The 22,474-nt window shown below is 44.2% G+C and overlaps 1 protein-coding gene and 1 long non-coding RNA gene across 3 annotated transcripts in view; both read left to right on the top strand.

Moving 5' to 3' along the window:
• LOC139598928 (uncharacterized) overlaps positions 1 to 22,474 on the top strand; it is a 567,429-nt gene that overhangs the window by 271,706 nt on the left and 273,249 nt on the right. The gene's annotated exons all lie outside the window — the stretch shown is intronic.
• Positions 1 to 22,474, top strand: part of LOC139598927 (CBP80/20-dependent translation initiation factor-like) — a 283,857-nt gene that overhangs the window by 117,953 nt on the left and 143,430 nt on the right. For both annotated transcript variants that reach the window (XM_071445861.1, XM_071445860.1), the window contains exon 5: positions 17,210 to 17,285. In XM_071445861.1, coding sequence (XP_071301962.1) covers positions 17,210 to 17,285 — 76 coding nt within the window. The remainder of the gene's footprint in view (positions 1 to 17,209; positions 17,286 to 22,474) is intronic.

The raw sequence follows: 22,474 nt of genomic DNA, 5'->3' as shown, positions 1-22,474 counted from the left end.
GCAACCACCGCAGCTCTTGGCTGTTCCGTCGCAGCTCTCGGCCGCCACAGCTCTCAGCTGTCTTATGCTCTGCTAACTATCACGTCGGGGTAACCACTTGTTGTTCTTCTATTATTTCTAGAGTCCCATATTGTTGTTATTAGATTTCTAAAGTCCATACCTCTCTGATGTATTCTCATGGCTGCAGCTCTTCACTGACTCCTTCTGCTGCATGCTGTTCTCTCTCAGGTCAGGGCTCCTCCAAGGCTCTCCCTGACTGGCTTACCCGCCCTCTTTTATCCCAGTCATCTTCATCAGTTACAGCTGCAGCCCAATTAAGGACATCGCAGCTGCAGCCCATCGAGGGCAACCGGGACCTCTGGGGCAAAGCCTCTATACACATATTCAAATACATTTCCTCTACTATAGATTTGTACTCACCACCAGGGTGCAACCCACATGATAGCTTGGGTTTTTCTTTTCCCAATACCTGAGTCCAGCAGACATTGGGATGGAGTTTACCTCTGAGGGTGTCTGCTTGCCCCTGGTCCCATGGAGGCTCAGGCACTGGGATGGCTTGGGCTATTATTTGGCCCTTGGGCAAGTACATGGGTGGGTGAGTACAGTGGAGCCATATGACAAATTGTTTCAGGTCTGATGATATGAGACCCGGAGGAATATTAATTTCTTGGGGTGTGTGTTTTGTGTCCCCAAGGACGACATACTTACTGTGACGTTTCTGGCAAAGCTGTGTCCAAGTACCTGGCTGTGCAGGGTTAACAGATATGAAATGCCAGTTAGTGTCTTTGAGATGGAGAGGCTCTGTCAACGCCAGCCTGTAAGGGTTATGGGGAGAGTCAGTGCTTAGAATTGGTCTGGGATTGTTCCAATGAAATGAATGTTCTGTTTTGTTCAAAGCCAGTACCTCGCTTGGCACCGATACATCTTTTACACTAAATTTCTTTTCCCTCCCCTGTACTTGAATTGAGCCCACCCTATTTTTGTCATAGCGCTGGGGAAAGGAGCGCTCTTTACTCAGTTTTTTGAGAGGTGGTCCTTTGGGGAATTCTGGTTTTTAAGCTTATTGTATTTAAAATCTAAAAACTGCTTTTTCAGAGGGCAGTCAGGCATCCAATGCCCTAACTTCCCACAAAGGTGGCAAGGTCTATTAGAGTTGGAGATTCTCTCTTGTGGCATCGTGACGTGCTGGAGCTGGCTGGTAAATGGTGGCTCAGGGCCTTCCACTGCAGCAATCCTTCTCTGTGGTTTTGGTCTCTCGTCGTGGTCAGCGAGGGTGATGGTAACTTTCTTCTCACACACTTCAAGCATTGCCTGGAGTGTAGGCGTTGGGTCAAGAGGCAGGCTGAGAATAGCAGCTTTGCACTTCTCATTGGCATTTTCTTTAGCAATCTCGGTGAGGATTTCCATCCTGGATCCTTCATTCTGAACTTGCAATTCAACAGCTTTTCTCAACCTTTCCACAAAACTCAAAAAGGACTCAGATGGAGATTGTGTTATTTTCAAATAATTCTCAATTGGAACAGCAGGACAGAGCCCAAAGAAAGCTTTCTCAGCTGCTCTAGCACATTCTCTGAAAGCCCTTGTGGGAATGCCCTCTGCCTGACTCGCTCCATCTTCCCAACCCCCCTGTCCACAGAGATGGTCGAGAGATAGCATGTTACCATAAACATCACGAGCAGTAGCTTCATCAGCCCACAGAGCTGGTAAAATTGCTCTCAATCCTTTTTTCCATGCTGCATCCCACAAGAGATATTCAGAAGAGGATAACAGGCAGGAAAAAAGGTGTTTTATATCAGCAGGGGTTAGAATATGAGCGAATAATGTAGCTTTAAGGAGTCCTCTAAAATATGCACTTGATCTCCCAAAATCTTTTTGGGCCTTGGCCAGTTCTTTAACAGAATCAACAGAAAGGGGGCTATAATTTGGCTGGAATGCCCCGTTTACATCAGGAATATATGACACAGGGGCAGCAGAAAGGAACTGTGCTGTTTCTGGGTTCTGTCTCCCGGCGTCAGCGTCTCTGGTTACACTGCCCTGGGAGCCGGAGGGCGGGCCGTGGGAGGGGCGGAGGGAGCCCGCGGCGGGCGGGCAGAGCTCTGAGGGGGCGGAGGGGGCCGGGGCCGGAGCAGGAGGGGCGGCCGGGGCCAGAGGGGCCGGAGGAGGGGCCGGGGGAAGGGCGGGAGGGACCGGAGGAGGGGCCGGGGGAAGGGCGCAGGGAGGGCGGGTTTCGGGGGCGGGGTGCTCCGAGCAGAATGGGTTGTTGGGAGAGTGAAAAGAATTATGGGAAGGAGAAAGAACCGACATGGCCACGTGGTGTCCACCATTATGGTCCAGAGAAATTATCTGACGCAGCTCGGGGGTACAAAGGCGGGCACTAAGGTTATAGGGCACGGTATTACAACTTGGGGAAGCAGGGGAAGGGGTAGGGTTCCGGGAAGTCAGGCCAGAAGTGTCCGGGTTGGAGACAGGGAGCTTCTGGGGGGGGCTAGGGACTTGTGCCGGAGCTGGGGGTGGGGAAAAGGGGTTCGGGGAGGGAGAACCGAACTTGGAGGGGGGTAGATCGGGTTTTTGGGAAACAGAGGTGTTGAAACTGTTGCCAGATGGCTGTTCATGCATCTTTAAATTAAATTTTACAACATTTCTTATCTGCAGGGCTAAAAAAGCAAATTTTGTCGGAGAGGTGTCTCCTGATTTCCCTGCCTTCAATAATTCACTACCAATTTTGTCCCAAAAAGCCAAATCACTGATATTTTCAGTTGATACATCGGGAAAGTGAAGAAAAAGCCATCTGACAAATTGTTTAACATCTGTTTTTGAAAATCGAATTTTTTCACTCTTAAGAATGTTTAAAAGATAATAATAGACACCCTTGTGAGATACAGAAAGCCTAGCACCCATTTTTGGCTATGATTTTAAATTTTGTATCTCAAATTTCACCAACCCAGGTGGGGGGGGGGGGGGGGGGAGGAAAAAAAGCCTGTGGCTGGCAGTCTGCCAACAATAGAGAGAAAAAACTTCGGCCCTCCGTGGCGGGCCTGAGAACAAAAGGCAGGGAAACACCCCCCTCCCAAAGAGGGGAGAAACAAGAGAAGGGTAAAACTTACCAATCCAGCTGCAGGACAGGGAAACGAAAAATCCTGGGATAGTGCTTTCCACCTGAAACTGACTTCTTAGGGTACTTCGAAGCTCCCAGTTTCGTCCACAGGAGAGCAACTCACTAAAACGGAGTGTTTTCTTCTGAGGTAGCTTGCCGGCCAAAGGCTTATCGAACAGACTGAAAGAATGTCCGAGCCCCTTTCCGTGGGCTCCGGGAATGGTCTCAGAGCCCCACGGCTGGGCGCCAAGCTGTCTCAGTCTCTCTGCAAGTCTCTCAATGTCCCTGGGCTTTACCCGGGTCGGCAGAGAATGGGGGGGCAGCCCCAACACGGCCGACTGCGGGGAGACACTCTCTGTGCCCCAGGGGTGCTGAGGGCACTCAGGCTGTTTGCCTTTGCTGCAGCAGAGACGACAGAGACATCGGTGGAAGAGAAAGGGGCCGACTCCCAGCAGGGGATATTCCAAGGTTTTTATTAAGGAGCCCGAGGGAGCTCCTATACCTCAGGGGGCCTCCTGCCGAGAGCCCCGGGGGATGTCCGGAGTTCACATTTAAAGGGGGGAGGAAACCAACATAGATAACATCCTACTGACCAATAGGTATCTCTGGGGGATGGGTGCTGGGGGGACAGACATACAAAACAGCGTATGGGGCAGGACTTGGGGGGCTGACCCCTAGCCTCTGGCTAATCACTCGACAACTTGGACCGAAACTTCTGGATAGGGGGCTGGGATGCCAAGGTGACTGACAGAGAGCCAGGGTGGGGGTTTTGGAGATCTCATCCCAGGAAAGGGATAACACAAGTAGAAGGAAAAGGGGGGGGGGGTACAGTCTGGGATAAACCATTTGGGAAAAATATGGGAATACAAAACAAACTACTTCAAAGTATTACAAAATATAAGAACGCACTACAACACGGTTTCCTAGTGGTTTGGGCTAGGAAACTCTGCTCCCTTCCTCCAAGGGGTCCAACCCCTCCCTGAGACCCAGTCCCAGTTACCCCGGGGGATTCTCTCACTCCTTTTATCTCTCTCTTCATCTCTTTACTGGCTGCTTTTCCCGGGAAAAGATGAAAACACAGCACGGGAAACTCCACACTCATGTAGCAGGTCTGGGATAACCAGCCCACCTCTCATTCACACACACATTCATCCCCCTATACCTGTCCCCCCGAAAAGTACTTGCCAATCCTTTTTCCTTTCCGGGTTCTTCATGCGCACTACTAGTCATAGGGAGCCAATTACCGCGGTTGTAGGGAGCATTTTTCCTTTTTCTTTGTTTTATTGCCTCTTTTTGTCTGCCGATCATAACCTGTGTTTGTCGGTCACACTAGGGGAAGCAGAGCGAGGCTGCCAAATCGGGCAGGGCGTGCCTTCCCCACTCTGACTCTCCTAAAGCACCAGCAGCGAGGTGTTAACCATCCTCTGCTACCATAATTGTGAAAAACGCCAATCACTTGTTTTTAAAATTCCAAAAGTTTAATAGTAATAAAATGGTTATAAAAATAGTAATATAATTAGAGTAATAAAAATTTGAACAATTGTGATTAGGATAATACGAGACAATAAAAAACAAAGAGTTACAGACAGTCCGAGTACCTTTTTCTGGGCAAAATAAGCCCGAAAAAGGACACACGTTAATAGAGGATTAACCCTTAAAAGCAATAGCCTGTTGCATATTCATACACCTCATACATGATGCATAACTCCCATTCAAACAAAGGATTCTTTTTGGTCAGTGTCAACTTCTTCCTCTTAATCCTGACAGTGTCTTCATGGCTGAGCAAGGTGGGAAGAAGTTAGTTTCTTCTGATAAGAAAGCAATAAATTCTCTTTCTCTGAAAGATTTAGGTGTCCTGTGGCTGCTATCTTGGTGCGAGTCCTCTCTTTAAAAAAAAGTATCTTACATAGCATAGTTTCTATTTTAAGATTATGTTATAATCTACAACTATATTTACCACACTACTTAAGAAAATGAATACAGCATAACTTTCTTACATAACACATATTCATTTTAATATTTGCAAAAAGCCAATCATAAAATTCCCATTTTTCACATATTTCCTTATCAATAAACAGTTCTCAGATATAATATTTGCTACTTTGGTGCTTTATTTTCATCCGAGAAATCTATCAAAAAGAATTCTCCCCAACTCCCCCTTTTACAGTGGGGCAGGACATGTGCTCTCCAGGAAGGTGTCTAACTTCTCCCTTTCTGTAGGAATGCTAGCTTGGTGGCATGGCTCATGTGGAGAACATGGGGAAAAGGTGCTGGACCACATAGAGAGTTTGAGGATGCTACAGTCAGTCTATCTGACTCTTCTGTTATCCAGTTCTGGGCTAAAGCAGAGTTGTTCACTGTATTTTTTCCTTGCTTGGTGTAGCAGTTTCAGTTCAACCAGGTGGAAACATCAATGAAGTGTAGCAGTTTTGGTTTGCTATTCCAAGTCATGGCACCAATTCAGTATGGTGGGTTGAGTGCTGGCCCAACGCCAGTGCACTCACTAGAATTATTTACTCATTTTCTGCTGTGAGATAACAATTAGGAGAAGGGCAAAAGCAGGCTCAAAACTTTAAAGAGTATAAAGAAAGCTTTATTAACAGAACTAAAAGAATAATAATAAGAATCAGAATAAACTTTCAGAACACTTCTCCTCCCCTCAACTCTTCTTTCCTTTCCCACTGACAACATAAAGAGACAAAACCTGGAACTTTCAGTCAGTTTACCACCTCTAAAATAGTCTTCAGTTTACTCCGGGAGAGGAGTCTCTCCTTCCATGCCATGGAGACTTCTTCACAAGAAACAGTTCTCTCTTGGCTTTAATGTCACAGTGAAGCAGTTGCCCAGGAGATGGAAATTTGTTGCTATGTGAAAGTCCTTCCCCCCAACTTAGAGCTTCCCCCACAAGAGTTTTTGAGGGCTCAATTGTTCACTAATGGGGTACAAGTTTAAGGATGAGCTGTTCAGAAGCAAAGGTTCTCTTCCTCTGTCTCTGAGATTATCTTCATCTCTGGGAACAGAGGTCTTTCTCTTTTCCTCTGTGGGCAAAGGGTCTTCATTACTCTCATCTCTTTATGTTCAAGCTTCTCACTGGATCACAGCTACTTCAACATTTGCTTGCTTTAGCAGGGGTGCTTTTGCTCATGCCTATGGTTTGAACACTCCATCCTGAAAGGAATGAGAAGGAGGCGTCTTTACAAACAAACTGTGGGCTTGATGGTAGATAAGGCAAGATACAGAGAGGTGAAAGAAGCAATTGGGTGAACCATAAATTCCATAGGAATTCCACTTATTGACACAGACTGTTACTCACTCAAGACTGTGCTACATCTCTGGATTTAGAGAAAAATAACAGAGACACAAGGAAAAAGAAAAAGGGGTGGGCACACATTAGAAAGAGATCTGTATTAGACGTTTCGGGAAGTCTGTACCTCTCAAGTATCTCAGCTAATGGGGAAAGAGATAGGGAAATGTGGACGGTAAATTAGGATAAAAAGAAGGCTGCATCCTCTAAAAATTTTGAGAGACCCCATGGTCTCTCCCTTTATTCAAATAAAGTTACAGGACTCCTCTGTCTCCTTTTTGGACATAAACCTCTGGTGTTTGTGGATTAATTTTTCTGACAGTCCCCTCATGCTTTTCATGACTTACAGGGATATTTTAGTGTATCATAGTCCATCACCATGGCTTTACAAAAGAATTTCAGCCTAAGACTAAGGCATCTTTTCATTCTCCTCCTATCTGTGATTTGGCTCCTATTTCTTTCCTGATGTTGGTGTCTCTATGCTGTTTTCTTCACATGCCTTCACCTTTCCTTTTCTCTGATTTGGGAGAAGTGATGCCCGGAGGTTTATCTGTTTTTAAATGGAATTCTACAGCACTGAAAGAGTTAATCTTACTCGGGTCTTGTTTTAGGTAATGGTCTTTTGCTGTTGGTCACATGATCTGTGCCGGACATCGGCTGTGGAGGCTTGCGGCATTGATTTCAGCTGCATTATTTCCTGCGCCACCCAGATTGTTCTTTTAGCAGCGTGATTCCAGTGGCCACGCTGAGAGAGCTGCACAGGAATCCAGCGGCAGCAGGAAATGGCCAGGCAGAATCTCAGCAGCCTGCGCAGTGGCCCAGCCCAGCCCAGCCCAGACCTGCTCCCAGGGCCCGGCAGACCCCTTCTCGGCCCAGGCCAGCAGCAGGGCAGGGCTTAGTGGTGACCAGATGTTGGCAGCCGTGGCCTGGTCCAGCCTCAGCCAGGACCCTGCGGCCTCCTGTCCCCCGCCTGGCCACCAAGACAGAAACAAGGGACAGCTTTTCTCACTCCTCTTTTCTTAAATCTATGGATTTGTAGGGCAATTTTAGCTGATTATTAGTTCTGTAAGCCACGGAGGAAGCTGTAATATTTCCACAGGGAAGGTCACTTAATTTTCCTTATCAAAAAGATTCAATTGAGGAAAGCCCAGGACACCTGGTAGAGTTCAGTCTTTAGACTATGCTGGATCCAAGTTTTCTAGATCCAAGTCTCCTAGATTTAAATGTCTCAGAATACTGGAGTAAAGATCCTGTCTTACTGCTGATCCTGGTTACAGGTGGCCGGTCTTCTGCTGTTCTCCCCAGCAGCATTACAGGGAAGGAGAGAGCATCAGTGTGATAAATGTAGATGCAAGTGTTCATCCCCTGCAAGGCATAAAATTGTGAAAATAATAAATAGCCCCTTTTGGTGGTGAAAGTCTCCAGGGGCTTTTATGGTATTGCTGGATTTCTCTTTGATTGTTAGTTTGTTAAGACAAATAAATGCCTACTGGCACCTAGAGGATCACCAATATGGCTTAGATGACCATCACTGTTTCTCTGCAGATTCTTTGGAGATTAAAAAACAAACACTACCTGAAAGGGGGATGTAGCGAGGTGAGGATCAGTCTCTTCTCCCAAGTAACAAGTGTTAGGACAAGAGGAAATGACCTCAGGTTGCACCAAGGGACATTTAGATTCGATGTTAGAGAAAATTTCTTCACAGAAAGGGTTGTCAAGCCCTGGAACAGGCTTGCCAGGGAAGTGGTAGAGTCACCATCTTGGGAGGGATTTAAAAGATGTAGATGTGGCACTCAGGGACATGGTGTAGTGCTGTAATTGGCAGTGGTGGGTTAACAGTTGGACATTGTAGCAGCCTGGTAATATGGATGGTTTTAGCTGCTACCTCCCAAAAGCATCTTCTGAGAAAGCTGCTCATGTAGGCAGAGGCAGTCATTCAATCCACACTCACACCACAGATAAGTCAGTGAAGAAAGATGGAAAGGGTCTCTATATAGAGTTCCAGTGAGGTTTATTGTAGAATCGTGCCAAAGGATTCCAGGGACAAAAGACGAGCAAACAGGGCAGGGTCATGGGTTAAGTATGGGGTCAGGGACCAATCACCTGCGGGAACAGGGTCAGTACAAGGGCGGGGCAACGGGCAGTGACCTATGGGGAAGGGGCAGATTAACATAATGCTGCAGGAGCATCATGGGAGAAGCCCCTTTCGATTCACCCTAAGGATGAGGCATTTGCGAAGCCAGTGGTAAATTCTTCCAGGGCAATATCCTAGAAGTTTCCCTAATAGGCTCAAAGGTCTCGACAGGACTTGATCTTAGAGGTCTTTTCCAATCTAAATTATTCTATTCTATTGTTTGGGTTTTCCTCTCCTTATTGTTCAGGACATATGTGAAGGAAAAAATCAGAATGGGTCTAAAAGATGGGGTTGAGAAAATTGCAGGTGATATATCATTGCCATGTTGCATGTGGGGATAGAAATCCTTTCTCAGAGAAGTTTTTCTGTTGATATGTTGGTTTTGCCAAAGTACTGGCCAATACCATATGTACGGGCTGCACATCTTGATTAGAAACACCAGGCCAGCAATCCCACCCCAGCCCAGGCTCAGCATCTGCAGAAGGCTCCCATACCATATAGTGACAGGCAGATTCTCACAACTAGATAAGACTCTTTTTTCTGCACTGTAAATATTTATTGTAGGTATATAAGCAGAAATTTTCAGAATATTTGAAACAATGTGACACAATTTTTAAGTTACTATGTGCCTTAGACATGTTTATGTAAGAAATCGTGCCTGACGGGCAGTTCGGGTCCAATCCAGCTAGCCATGGACCCTAGCCCACACGATCTTACATAGGACAAAAGGCAAAAGACAAGAGGCCCTCGTCTTCATGTGGGGACAAAGTCCTATTTTATTTCCTAGATAGGAGAGCACCAGGTCATCCAGGTGACTCCCCAGGTGAAAAAGAGGAGGTGGCATTCTCCCAGGGGAATTTTGAGCTGAGGGGAAAGGGGGCGGAGGAAGGGGGCAACAGCCAATGGGATACAAGTGAGGAGGGGCAAGGAGAGGGGCAAACCAGGAAGACACCACCAACACTGACACTTGGGGGGAAAGGGGATGACCATGTAATGATAGGATACAAATCATGTGAACAGTGCAAATTACCAAACACCCAGTGCAAATAACTAAATAACTATTTAGTGCAATACAACATGTTTACTCACATTTTTATGGATGGTTTTGACAAATAAGATGAAGTGCTCTCTGTAAAATAAGATATAATATGTTCCATGGTTGATGGTGATTTGTGGAAAGAAAAAAACTCTACAACTTTGTAAAAGTTTGCAGCTTCAGCTTTGGTTTTTGTCTGTTTTAAAGTTCAAGGGGTTCTTCTTATCTCTCCCACATTTTTCTTCTCTTTTGATCTCTTGAAGTGTCTACAGTTCCAGTTCTTGTCACTCTTGCTTCTCATATACTTGATTCTTGTGGATTACTACAGTGGATAGGTTTAAATCTTTTGCATTAGAAGGTTCTCTTAGGGATCTAGTATACTGATTAAAAGCTTGGGACTACAGCCATTCGGCATCAGTTTGGATAGAGGTACTCTCTAATTCTAAGACTCTAATTATAATTATACATAAAACAATTCTGTAAATGAAATTACAAACTACCTCCGGCTGCAATATACTCATTTTGCCCAAGTAAATTTTAGTTCATTGTCTTCTGGTGTCACTTTCTAAGGGGCTTCTGGGGCCTTCTTCACTCGAGAGTGGTGGACCTAGGCATTCTGCTCCTTGATCTTGATCACGGTGAAGGTGGTGAGAAGCACCTGGAATGATCCTTCCTACTGTGGTTCTAAAGTCTTTTCTGTAAGAGACTTAACATATACTTAATCCTCAGGTTGTATGTTATGTACTGGTCCATCTAGCTCCTTGCTCTGAGTTCCATGTTTTCAGTTTCTCTGAGCTGTTTACTTAAATGAAATGTGATCCTCGATCTGAGGATATTGTAGCTGGAACTCTGAAATGTTGTATTATTTCTTGTAATAATACTCTGGTCACCTCTCGAGCCTTGACAGTTCTGGTGGGGAATGCTTCTGGCTACCCTGAAAATGTATCTGTCAATACTAATAAATACAGATACCCCTCTTTCCTTGGGAGTTTTCAAAAGTCAATTTGCTACTGCTGTCTAGGCTCATGGCCCCTCCCAATATGACTAAGTTTGTGGTCTGGGGGTATTCTTGGGGTTAGTCTGGAGGCAAAGATCACACTGTCAGGTTACTTGAGTAATAGTGGCATATAAATTCCTGGCAATGATTCTTTCAATCAAATAGGTGTTTAGGGCATCTATTCCCCAGTGTGTTTTCTGGTGTTCCTCCCTTACTAGTGACTACAGCAAATGGGAAGGGATTACCAGCTTCCTTTCAATGGTAGCCCTCCCTTCTTGGTTGTATGTCCCTTTTTGATCTTTGATTAGTTTTTTATCTTTCTTATTATATTCTGGCTTACCTGGAATTAGAGCTCCTTTAATAGTTACTTCACTTTTCGCTGCTTCCTTTGCCTCTCTATCTGCCAGCTCATTTCTTTCTTCTAATTCTGAGCTCATTCTCTGGTGTGCCTTAATATGCATAATTGCTACCTTTTCAGGTAGCTGAACTGCTTCTAGCAGCTGGATTACTTCTTGCACATGTTTGATGTTCTTTCCTTGTGAGGTTAGCAGTCCCCTCTCATTCCAGATGGCTCCATGTGCATGCACAACTCCTAATGCATATTTTGAGTCTGTATAGATGTTTATTTTCTTTCCTTTTGCTATTTCTAAGGCACGGGTCAGTGCAATTATCTTGGCCTTTTGCACAGAGGTGCCTGTTGATAAGGGTCCAGATTCTATTACCTCTCTGCAGGTAGTGACTGCATATCTAGCATGTTGCTTTCCACTGGCAACGTAGCTACTCCCATCAGTGAACCAGGTCTCTGCATCGTCCAAAGGAGTGTCTTTTAAGTCTGGGCAACTGGAGTAAGTAGCTTCAATGGTCTCTAGGCAATCGTGGTGCACTGCTTCTCCTTGATTTCCACTGAGAAAAGAAGCTGGGTTGACAATATTCATTACCACTATCTCTACATTGTCTTGTTCTACCATGATGGCCTGGTATTTTATGAACTTCTGTGGTGAAAGCCAGTGGCCACCCTTTACTTCCAGTACTGTGGACACTGTGTGGGACACTAGTACAGTCATTTTTTGTCCCAGGGTAAACTTGTGTGCCTCTTGAATATTCAGCACGACTGCTGCTACAGCTCTGAGACAACTTGGCTATCCTTTGCCCATTGCATCTAGTTGCTTGGAAAAGTAAGCACCTGCTCTCCAATATGGACCCAAGTCCTGAGCTAATATTCTCAGGGCAAGTCTCTGTTTTTCATGGGAAAATAGAAAGAATGGTTTACTTACATCTGGAAGTCTCAAAGCTGGAGCTGACATGAGGGCACTCTTTAGCTGGTGAAATGCCTGTCTGGCTTCTTTTGTCTACTGGAGATCTCTGTTTCTATTGGAAATCTGATGAGCAGTCCATAATTATAAACTTACAGCTGGCACCACTCTGCCATGTCTATGAAGGTTCGGAGTTCCCTTATTGTCTGGGCTTTTGGGGTTCGGCATATGGCTTCCTTGCAAGCTTGCTCTAAAGTCTGTTGCCCAGCCCTAACTTCGTACCCTAGGAAGATTACCTTCTGTTTCTTTACCTGTGCCTTTTTCTTTGATACTCTGTATCCTTGGAGTCTTAGGAAATTCAAAAGGCTTACCGTCTAGGCCACACATGCTTCCCTCATCTGAGTGGTTACTAGAAGATCATCTATGTACTGCAATAGCCTTCTTTCTGCCTGTGGAGCTTCCCAGGACTCTAGATGTTTTGCAAGTTGTTCTCCAAACAGAGTAGGGGAATTTTGAAGCTTTGAAGGCCTTGAGGCAACACAATCTATGTGAGCTGGGTTTTGTGCCCGCTTTTAGTGCTTTCCCATTTGAATGCAAAAATTTTCTGTCTGGCTTTGTGGATAGGGAGGCAAAAGAAGGCATCTTTCAGATCTAAAATGGTAAACCAGGTTAGTTCAGGTACCAAACATGTTAGTAAGGTGTATGGGTTTGCTACCACTGGGTGCAGATTAGGCTTTTACTGCCTGACCCTAGCTGGTTGTTTTCCTTAACTTGCACAGGAGGTCTTCTCTGCCCTCCCTGGTATGTTAGAGGCCCATACCCCAGGAAACACTGGATCCATTATTTTCTTGTTAATTTTATCCTTATTTTCAATTTCAGTTTCACTAATTATTAAAATTAAGTCTAGTACATCTACATATTGTTGATCCTTTACTAAAATAATCTCTCTATCTTTAAATGTGATCTTTGCTTCCAGCTGCTCTAATAAGTCTCTACTCAACAGGGCCTTTGAAGTGTTGGGCATATATAAAACCTATGAATATTTTGATGGTTTGCAAAATATACTTTTTCAGATTAGCCAGTTGCCCCCTTACCATAACATAATCATCTGTTATAGGCATCGAGGCTTTATTTAACACTGAGTATGTTGCCCCCGTGTCTACTAAAAACTCTATTTTCTTAGTTCCTATCTTTCTACTCCATCCCAACTCTTTGCTTTAATTCAAAGTCTTGGGGTATAAAATAGGTTGAGCACACTCAACTTTAATTATTTTTGTTGGGTTTCTTAAATTACTTGAAACTCTCTTTTCTAATAATTTAAACACCCTGTTACTTCTTTGCTTCTCGGGACTGGCTGTTACTAAGATCCTTATAGCTCTCTAAGTAGCCTTTGTTTCCTTAGAATAACACTAATGACGAAGTGCCTGTCTTGGTCCCTTCCACTTAAACTGTGCTTTACGAAATCTTAGTCTTTTCTAGTTTTCTTCCCACATAATCTAATTAAAGCATTGTTTCCACTGACACTCACTTTGCAGCCTTGCAAAGGTTGTGCCTGTTACAGTAAAAACTCTGATATGCCCACAAACATAGACTCTTCTTCTCACCCCTTCCCTGTATCTCAAATTCACGAGTCAGGGCTTGAATTGCTGTGGGAGGGGAATTCCTGGAATTCCTTTAATTCGTTTTACCACAGTTAAACATAAATCACTATACTGTAGTTCTTCTGTGTAAAATGCTACACTTGTTGCAAACAAAATCCTAAAATCTCCACAAACACAACCATACAATCCCGAGAATCAAATTGCCACAATGTGGGGGAAGAACCACACAAACTCCCTGGGAAAGGGGGTATCTCTCAAAGTGCCCACTTTCCTCAACATAACACAGCATACAATACTTCAGCATTTACCCACATCAGCTTTCTCTGGTCCTCACACACTCTGGACACAATCAAAATAACAGTACACAGTAAAATTCTAGGGGTCAAGTCCAAACTACTGGGGCAGAGGAGTTTGTCTAGCCACAGTTAAAATGTGCACAATCTTCACAAATCACCACCTTTAAACACAATAAATGTCCTCACCCACATTTCTCCGCTTGTTCCACTTCTCCCTGCCCCCACAGCCTGCCCAAGCCAGCGCCTCAGGCCTCACTTGGCTGCTTCAGATGCAGGTAGAACTTCTCCCCCGCACACCGTGGGTACACTCACTCGCTCGGTCTCTTTTATACATCACACACTCACACAATTACAAACACATGTCCAGACACCACAAGCACACAAAGTTCGGTTTCACTCGACTCACCCCCAGAGTCGCTAGCGGCCGTTCTATCAAACAATGAACCCATTCCCCAAGTCGCTCTATCAACCGGGGACGTCTGACGCTGACCGTGCTCTCGGTCAATGGCTGCCTGCAAGCACAGGGACGAGGCTGTGCACTCAGACGTCTCTGAGTGACTTATTAGCAGTCCTATCTCTTTCTCCCCCGGGGCCCTCCTTTGATATGCATACCGTTTGTCCGCACACCAGCAGGTCGTTGTCTGTCCTCACAGGAGGCAAATCCAGATGGAGAGGAGCTCCTCCAGGGAAAATCCCGGGGCGCACCTCGGAGGTCCGTCCTCCCCTCTGCCCCTGTGAGGACAGAGACGGTCTCCTGGCTGGCCTTGCCAAAATGATTTGCAGAAAGAAAAAAAAACTCCACAACTTTGTAAAAGTTGTGAAGGTGGTATGTTTTTTACAGCGCTGAACGCATGTGGGGATTATTCTCCGTAAAGGACATGCGCCCCCCTGAGAACTCACGATCCTTTTTTATCTCCCTTACTAGTACATATGCATAGAATTTTACATTAAGTTCATACATGTTCATTTTACTGGTTTCCCGTTACACTTGCAGCTAGTTTTTTTATCAGAAAGTACAGAAAGAACTCCTGGGTCATCTTGCCCTGTCTTCTGCAGCTTCAGCTTTGGTTTTCATCTGTTTCTTATCTCTCTCACATTTTTCCTTTAGCTGAGGCAATTTTTAAAACAGCACATTTCACCTAAATCCGAAATGGATTTCCATCCTGGTAAATTTCTACTCTGTTTAATTGGCACTTGCCAGATGATCCTGCCAGTGACACCTGCTATGTATAGGGAGGATGTAACAGGGTCTGCTTTTTGGTTTGCTTCTGGTTCCTGGTGTACTGTGAATGTCCAGGATGAAAACAGGTAGAGAAGGCAGTGTGAAGGTGAGATATTTAATTACTCCTAAATATTATTGCTGTAAAAATTAAATAAGAATTAGTGTATATGCAGAAAAGTTAAATCGATGCTGCCAGCACAAGCAATGCATGTCCCAAAATGCAGGTCATATAAGTAACCTCTGTTAGAATAGAGAAAGCACTGACAAAATTGGTTTTATTTTTTAACTTTTAAAGTTGTTTGTATTGCTCAACCAAGAATCTACACCTGCTAGCTAGGCATTTTCCCTCTTGCTTGAGTGGATATTTTTAACAGGCTAGCTGTGCAATGAACAAATTAATAGAAAAAAAAAAAAAAAGAAAGATGCTGTTCAGTATGTTTTCTGCATTGTAAGTACCGAAGGGACCATTTTATTCCTTAGTCTGATCACTTGCCCAAGGCTGGCCATGTAGTTGCATCCAGTTGATTGACATTGTTACATTTGCTTGGCTGAAGCATTTTCCTTCAGAGAGACATCTGATTATATTGGCAGATTCTGAGTTTGGTGGAATGATGAATAATCAAAGTAGAATGGTTAAGGAATACTGGGGAACTGTACCTCATTTCTGACCTGAATTATTCTGCCTTTAATTTCCAGCATTAGCTCTTGCTCTGCTTTTACTCTTCCAGTTCAAATAACCTTTTGTAGCTGATATTTTCTCTTCATTCAAGATATTTCCCAAGCCCATGTATTACTTTAGTTTTTTTCTGTATTCTTTCTAACACCTCTTTGAAACATGACTGCCAGTGCTGCCTGCAGTCCTGTAGTTCAGCCTCAGATGTGCATGATGTCTCTAGAGGAAAGATACCTTCATCCCCCTAATCCCTATATCCTCATCCCCTGCCTTTATGCCACAGTCTGGCATCAGACATTCAACCTGCCACAGTCTCCAACCTTTTCAGATAACCTTTTCCTACAATATGGTTGCACATTCTTTACCTGCATACCTGCAACTGATATTACTTGTCCACAGATGTTTTACTTGATTTTTCTCATATATATATATATATATATATATATTTATTTATTTTTCCATTTGTAAATTAAAGTCCCTATTTCATCTATGAGGGAAAGTCAGTTGTTAAACACCTCTGATTTCCCATAAATCATAGAATCACAGAATGGTTTGGGTTGGAAGGGACCTTCAAGACCATCTTGTTCCAACCCCCCTGTTATGGGCAGGGACACCCTCCACTAGATCAGGTTGCAATTAGGATGCTAATTAAATCAATTGTTTCCCTTCAGCTTGATGCTTTTTGGGCCTAGTATTTCAGCACATGCCATTTTTCTGGATTTTTCCCCCCATTTGCTGTAATTCCACTAAAATATGTTGTGCTCTGACTTCCAGGCACTGATTACCTGGGTCTGCTGCTATCAAAGTTTCTGTTTAATATATGTTATTTAACAAGATCTTGTCATTGATCAAAAAATACATTATCATTCTTGCATAATAAAAAAAGATCATCTCAATTGTTTATAAATGTGGAAGGATGATATTTTATTGACCATTTTTTCTTCTTCAGTATCATTACAAACTCTCTGCATCCAGTTAGTAATTATCTTTGAATTGTCTTAGTTACTTTCTTGATACAAGAAAGTCCTTTAGCTGCCAGGCTTCTCACCCCAATTTTTTGACTTACAAATTGCATGTTTGTATTTATACTGATTGCTGTTTGTTGTCTGAGATGTATGCTTGTGCTTGTTTACCAACACCTTTTTCAGCCGTGGAACTGGAGCTCCTGTGGGAGATCAGCAAATGAGAAGTGCTTCAAACATTTTTTATTATTTTTGTGTCTTTGGTTTTTTTTTTTTTTGGTCTGCGTGGGCTGTGCTTTCGGTTTTCCTTCAACTGGGAATTGAATCACCCAATGCTACTGCTCAGGATTGCCTTTGGCTTTGGTTTTCTTACTCCTGCTATTACCAAAAGCATTTGAACGCTGTAGCAGATGGTGCAGGTGCAGGACTGAGAAAAGCATTTAATTTTGTATTATCAGCTTTGTGCCTTTGTGGGAGTGTTTTGAAGGCACAGCATACTTGTTTCTGAGACCGTCTTTGTTTTCATGAGGGCCCTTCGCAGTAAGAAGTAATCTTCCCCATGTGCCATAATAATAGAAAATTAACTTTGACTCCAGTGAGGTTTCATGTGGATTTGTTTGTTTTCTTCTTGCCACAGGCTTGGAAAAGGGAAATTCGAGGATGGTGATAGCATCAACTTGAACGACATAGAGAAAGTCCTTCCAGTGTGGCAGGTAGGTGATGAGGGTATCTCCTGCCCATGCTATGGTGGAGACCAGCAGCTCCTTCCCTATCCTTACAAAACTCTCCACAGAAGTGGGAAAACTGCTGGATTGGATGTGCTGAGCTATGGTCCTTTGGGGTTTATGATGGAGAATTATGCCTGTGGTTTTGGCAAGCCTTGCAATGACCCTTAATGCTGGGTGAGGGCAGTTATCATGTAGATTTCATTGGGAGGTGAAATGTTGAGGACAGTTGTTCTGGTTTAGGGCAAATTTGGGAGAAAACTTCCAAAAGGGGCCCCCCAGAAAGCCAACCCATGCATCCCCTCCCCCCACCTGGTTCGGGAAAAAATTTCCTCATAGAGAAGTGGAAAGAACCTGTTTATTTAACAGGCCAAGCACTCCCTAGCACACAAAATGAACAATACCGGATGACAAAATGCATTCACTGCTCTGAAAAGATGACAAATTCAGAAAGTTTCTCCGGTGGGTGGTTGCTCTGTTATTAGTCCCTCCGGTGCTGGTTAAGGCTGCAGAGTAGGCCCCAGCAGGCTACGAAGTGCAAGCTCTCGGTGTTTCCCCGGGTCCTGGTCTGGAGCTGGTTCGAATGGTTCCAAGAAAAGGGAAAGTAAAACAGTCTGGGGAAAGCTCGGACTGCCTCAGCTAGCTAAACTAACTAACTAACTAAAAAGCAAAAGGAGCGCGGTGTTCTGCCCTGTCCGCGCCCAGACAACAACAGTGTTCCAGCAGACTGTGGAGGAGCGAGTCTAGTTCTTGGTAACAAAACTCCATGTTTCTTCTTCTCCCCGCCTTCACTCTCAGCCAGTCTTGAAGGCACAGAATATAATGTCCAGCATAAACAGAACACATGATTGGGGATACAAGCATCATAACATCACCCTTGGACAACAGTATATATATATACACACATACATATATATAGGTATATGTACACAAAGCTCATATATTTTAGGAAAGGAGATTCTGAAAAGCATCAACCCTCCTGACAGCTTCAAAATAAATTGCTGCCAGGAAGCCAGCAGTGATGGTGTGCTGACCCAGGTGTTTCCCCTTTGCGGTGTATATATGTTTAAATGCAGTGGTCATCCACTTGCTTGTTTTCTCCAGCCTGTTCCTTCTCCAGATCTCTCTATTCAGCCCAGTTTTAGTAGTTCTGGTTAAATGACCTTTAATGTTTGGATGTTGGGAAATAGCAGGATGAGACCCTCAGTTATAAAGTCTAATTGAATAAGTCAATTTGTCAGCATCATACAATTTTTCACTTTCCAGAGCCCAAGTCCTCAATGAATCTGAGTGTCCTGGGCTGGGCAAGTTTCTGAGGATGCTCAGTATGTTTTTGCTGAAGTCTCCTCTGCCTTCAGAGGGAAGGGTGGAGACATCTCATGTGCTTTGGTAGTGTTACCCTTTTCAGTGCTGAGCAAAAAGCTCATTGGGCTTTTTGCTCATGCATCATGTGAGGAAAAGCTTTGCTCATCCTGAAAAACATGGGATGATCTGCCTTATTGTTTCTTTTGGGTGAGCTAGCTGGCACTAAATACACAAATCAGTGGAAGGAGTGGAGAAGTGCTGCCAACTTTGCCAGGAAGACTGCAGCTACTTCCTGCTCAGTCTCTTCCATGTTTGATATGTCTGGACTTTAGGTCACAGGAAGAAAACATCAGGTTCAGCTTCTACAGACCCCAGAAATTCTGCAAAATAAGGTGATTTTCCCCTAGGAATAATTGGAAATGAGAAATCAAACCATCTTTGGTGCAAGGAACTGATTTTCTTCTCTAGGGTTTAACTTTCAGTCAACAACTATTAAATAAACCAGATCTTCCTGGTCTATTTATCATCTGATCATGTCCTAACACAAAGTTGTCATCCTGTCCTAACACCAGGTTGAGTCCATTGACTCCAGTGAATTAATTCCAACATATACCTTAATATCTAGATTAATTGCTAGTGTGGCATCTCTAAGATGGAAAACCTAGAGGAAATGCTGGATTTGGTGTTTTGTTTGTGCCTCTGGGCAGATTCATGCAATGCTGTATTATTTTGGAGACATGCTTACCTAGGCATGTATAGTCATATGTGCATGTGGGAACTGGGAGCTGGGTAGTTCTGTGTAAGGATTTATCTTGTTTGGCAAGTGAAATACTTGCAGACAGCTGGTTTAATCCTAACATATCGTTAACTGGATTTGAATGTAATTGTGCAATGACAACAGTGATTTTGTTGGCCTTTATCCCTTGTTTCAAATGGGTCTGTGGAGCAGTGTGTGGGAGCATAAGGGAAAATATTTGAGTGAGCCTATGGAAGAAAAATCTACCTTCTATGGGGCTGTCCCACACTGTAGTTATCTTTGTGTCATATCCTGAAGAAGAGGCTTTTCGGGTTGGAGATATATAAACTTCTGTTCTCTATTTAAGAACTCAGGGGTTGATTACAGCATCTGTACATGGACGGAGGGGCCAATCTGAGCATCCTCCAATGCCACTGGGGTGGTCAGAGCACCCTCCAAGCACCACTGCAGTGGTCCTAGCATCCTCCAGTGTGACTGGGCCAATCCAAGCATCCTTCAAGATGACTCAGATGAAAATGTTTTGCTGCTGAATGTGCTTCAGCAGCTATAGCAGGGTTAAGAATATAATGTCTGAGAGATATAGTGAGTCTTACTTGCAGGCTGCTTTGGAAATTTGTGTTCCTTTAATGATAAGTTATAATAGGACATGAATCTAGAACTAATTTGTAGTGTACATCCAGATCTGTATGTGTATCTCTACAGAGAGATACAGTGACACCTCTAACATGTTAAGCAGAATATTCTGGATATCTGGGTGTTAATATATATACATGAGTTTTGCTGCTGAAATCCATCGATATTATTTTAACAAAATATTCCAAGGAAAGCCTATAACTATTTGGCAATTAAAAGGTGAAAAATAAACAAAGCCCAAAACAACTACCCCTAAAATCCTCTTCTTTTGTTTGGAAATTTGAGAATGGGTTCATCTACTCCTCAGAGATGCTCTTGCACCATGTCACGCTGCCATCTTGTGGACATGCACAGGCAGGCAAATCTGTCTCTGCTTTGGCAGTGGGCGAATTCCTTCACCACAACTAGTATTTTGAAGCTTTCTCCTGCCCCATCTTTTCAAAGCTCATCTGAGGTGCTTGTTCTTACTGTTAAATAGGCTTTGTTTTGAAAACTTCATGGCTAGGAGCTCATGAGGTCATTGCTTTGTCTCAGCTTGTTAGCTGTAACCTTTTCATCTCTCCTTACTCATAAGTCTGTAGCTGGATTTGGGCAGTAATTCACCTAAGTGCTGACAAAAAACAACTTTGGAAGAAAATAATCTTTTGAAGATAAGTGTTCCCCATACATAAGATCTTTTTATTGCACCCTAGGGAGGATCAGTTATCTGCTGCATTTGAGACATGCAGCTCAGATGCAGAGCAGGTCTTCATCACCTTCTCCATTTTCATCTCAGCTGGTTTGTTGGAGAAGACCACGTAACCATCTTGGCATCATGAAGACATCACAGGGAGGGCTGAGTCAGTGCATTTTTCTTTTGCTCCCTTTGGCAAATGCTTGGAAAGACTTTCATTCTTGGATGTGTCACAGCCAAATGTCCTGATCCTAGATACAGTCTTCAGACTGCGAGCTCTTGGCAAAGTCTACACTTACCAGAGAAAACAACCCAGGGGGCCATCTCCTACAAAATACTCTTTCGCCTCCCTGTGAAGCTACTGTAGCTCACAAAGGATAAAGGAGGATGAATGTCATGGGGACATGCTGTAAATGCTGCTAGAAAATGAGCAGAGAGTTTTGGGACATGTGTCAAGTGGTTTGTAGACTGGCATCTTGCATTTTTTGGCTTTCAGTTTGTTTGACTCGCCTCCAGGGTGGGCTTGCCCTCCTCTGAACAGTGCAGTTGTGCCTTTGCTGGCCAGCTGCTCCTTGTCTTGTGTTACATGGCGTTTTTCAAATGCTGGGCTTTACTGGTGCTATGGTGTGGTGGTTTTGCATGGGAGGTAAAGCTTCCGACACACTTCTGTGAAGATCACATTAAAGACAAAAGAAACCCAGGAACTTTCTCTTTCTTTTCCAGTCAGCAAAGAGGTAATGGGCTGGGTGGCCCCTGCTGCAGGGCTGGGCCCCTTTCCCCGGGGTACCCGCCAGCTCCTCACCAGCTCCCCATCAGCTGCCGGGCAGGGGAGGGAAGGCTGCACAGCTGAGGCCAGGCCGGGCCATGGCTGTGATTTCTAACATCTTACTGCTACTCAGCCCTGCCCTACCGCCAGCCCGGGCTGAGCCAGGTCTGCTGGGCCCTAAGAACAGCCCCGGACTGAGACGGTTTGGCCAGGACTCTACTACCATTGAGGTTCGCCTGCAACCACTGGGCAGGGGAGAGGAGAAGCCATGCCATCAACAACCCCCACCCCCCGCCCTTCCCCCTTTCCTGCCGCAGCTCTGGCCGCAAGCTAGTGAGCTCAGCTGGGGTCAGATGACCATCTGCAGGCTCTGGGCAAGTTAATAACTTTTTCAGTGCTTCAATCCTCCCTCGAGTGAGAGAAGGGAACAAAATGTAGCCAGTGTAGAGGAACAACATGAAAGACATCGAGGTCAGTAAAGAAGTCAAGTCCCAGATGGGAGGGATAAGGAGATGCCTTGATCTTGGGGCTGAAATCCTCTTGTAAAGCTATGGAGAAAGATGTAATTGATACATCAGACTCTTTCCCTGTAACACATGAAAGCATGGGGAGATGAAGAGTTCAAACTGATGTCGAGCAAAGGCCTCCATACCAAAGAAAGCAGATGTCAAAGTAGCTGTGATCCTATGAGAAGTTAGAACAGAGAAGGAGAGAAGAGTGATAAAGATCCTGTGCCCCCAGAAAGAAGATTATTTCAGAGATAGATAAAGAGAACCTTTGCCTTTGAACAGCTCATCTTTAAAACAATACCCCATAAGTTAACATGACCCATAAACACAGCTGTAGGAAAAGCTTGTGGAAAATGGGAGAGATTTCACAATGGCAGATTTCCCCGGGTGGCTGCTGTTCGCGGAGAGAACCATGAGAGAACTGTTTTCTTGTGGAGGAGTCTTCATAACATTAACAAGAGGGACTTCTCTCCCTAAGTGAACTGAAGAAAGACTATTTTAGAGGTGGTAAACTGATTGAAATTTTAGGGTTTT

The sequence above is a fragment of the Agelaius tricolor genome, unplaced genomic scaffold (genome assembly GCF_023055355.1).
Source record: "Agelaius tricolor isolate 1412-34295 unplaced genomic scaffold, bAgeTri1.0.p SCAF_21, whole genome shotgun sequence".
Lineage (NCBI taxonomy): Eukaryota > Metazoa > Chordata > Aves > Passeriformes > Icteridae > Agelaius > Agelaius tricolor.
This window is presented reverse-complemented; position numbering and strand designations above follow the sequence as displayed.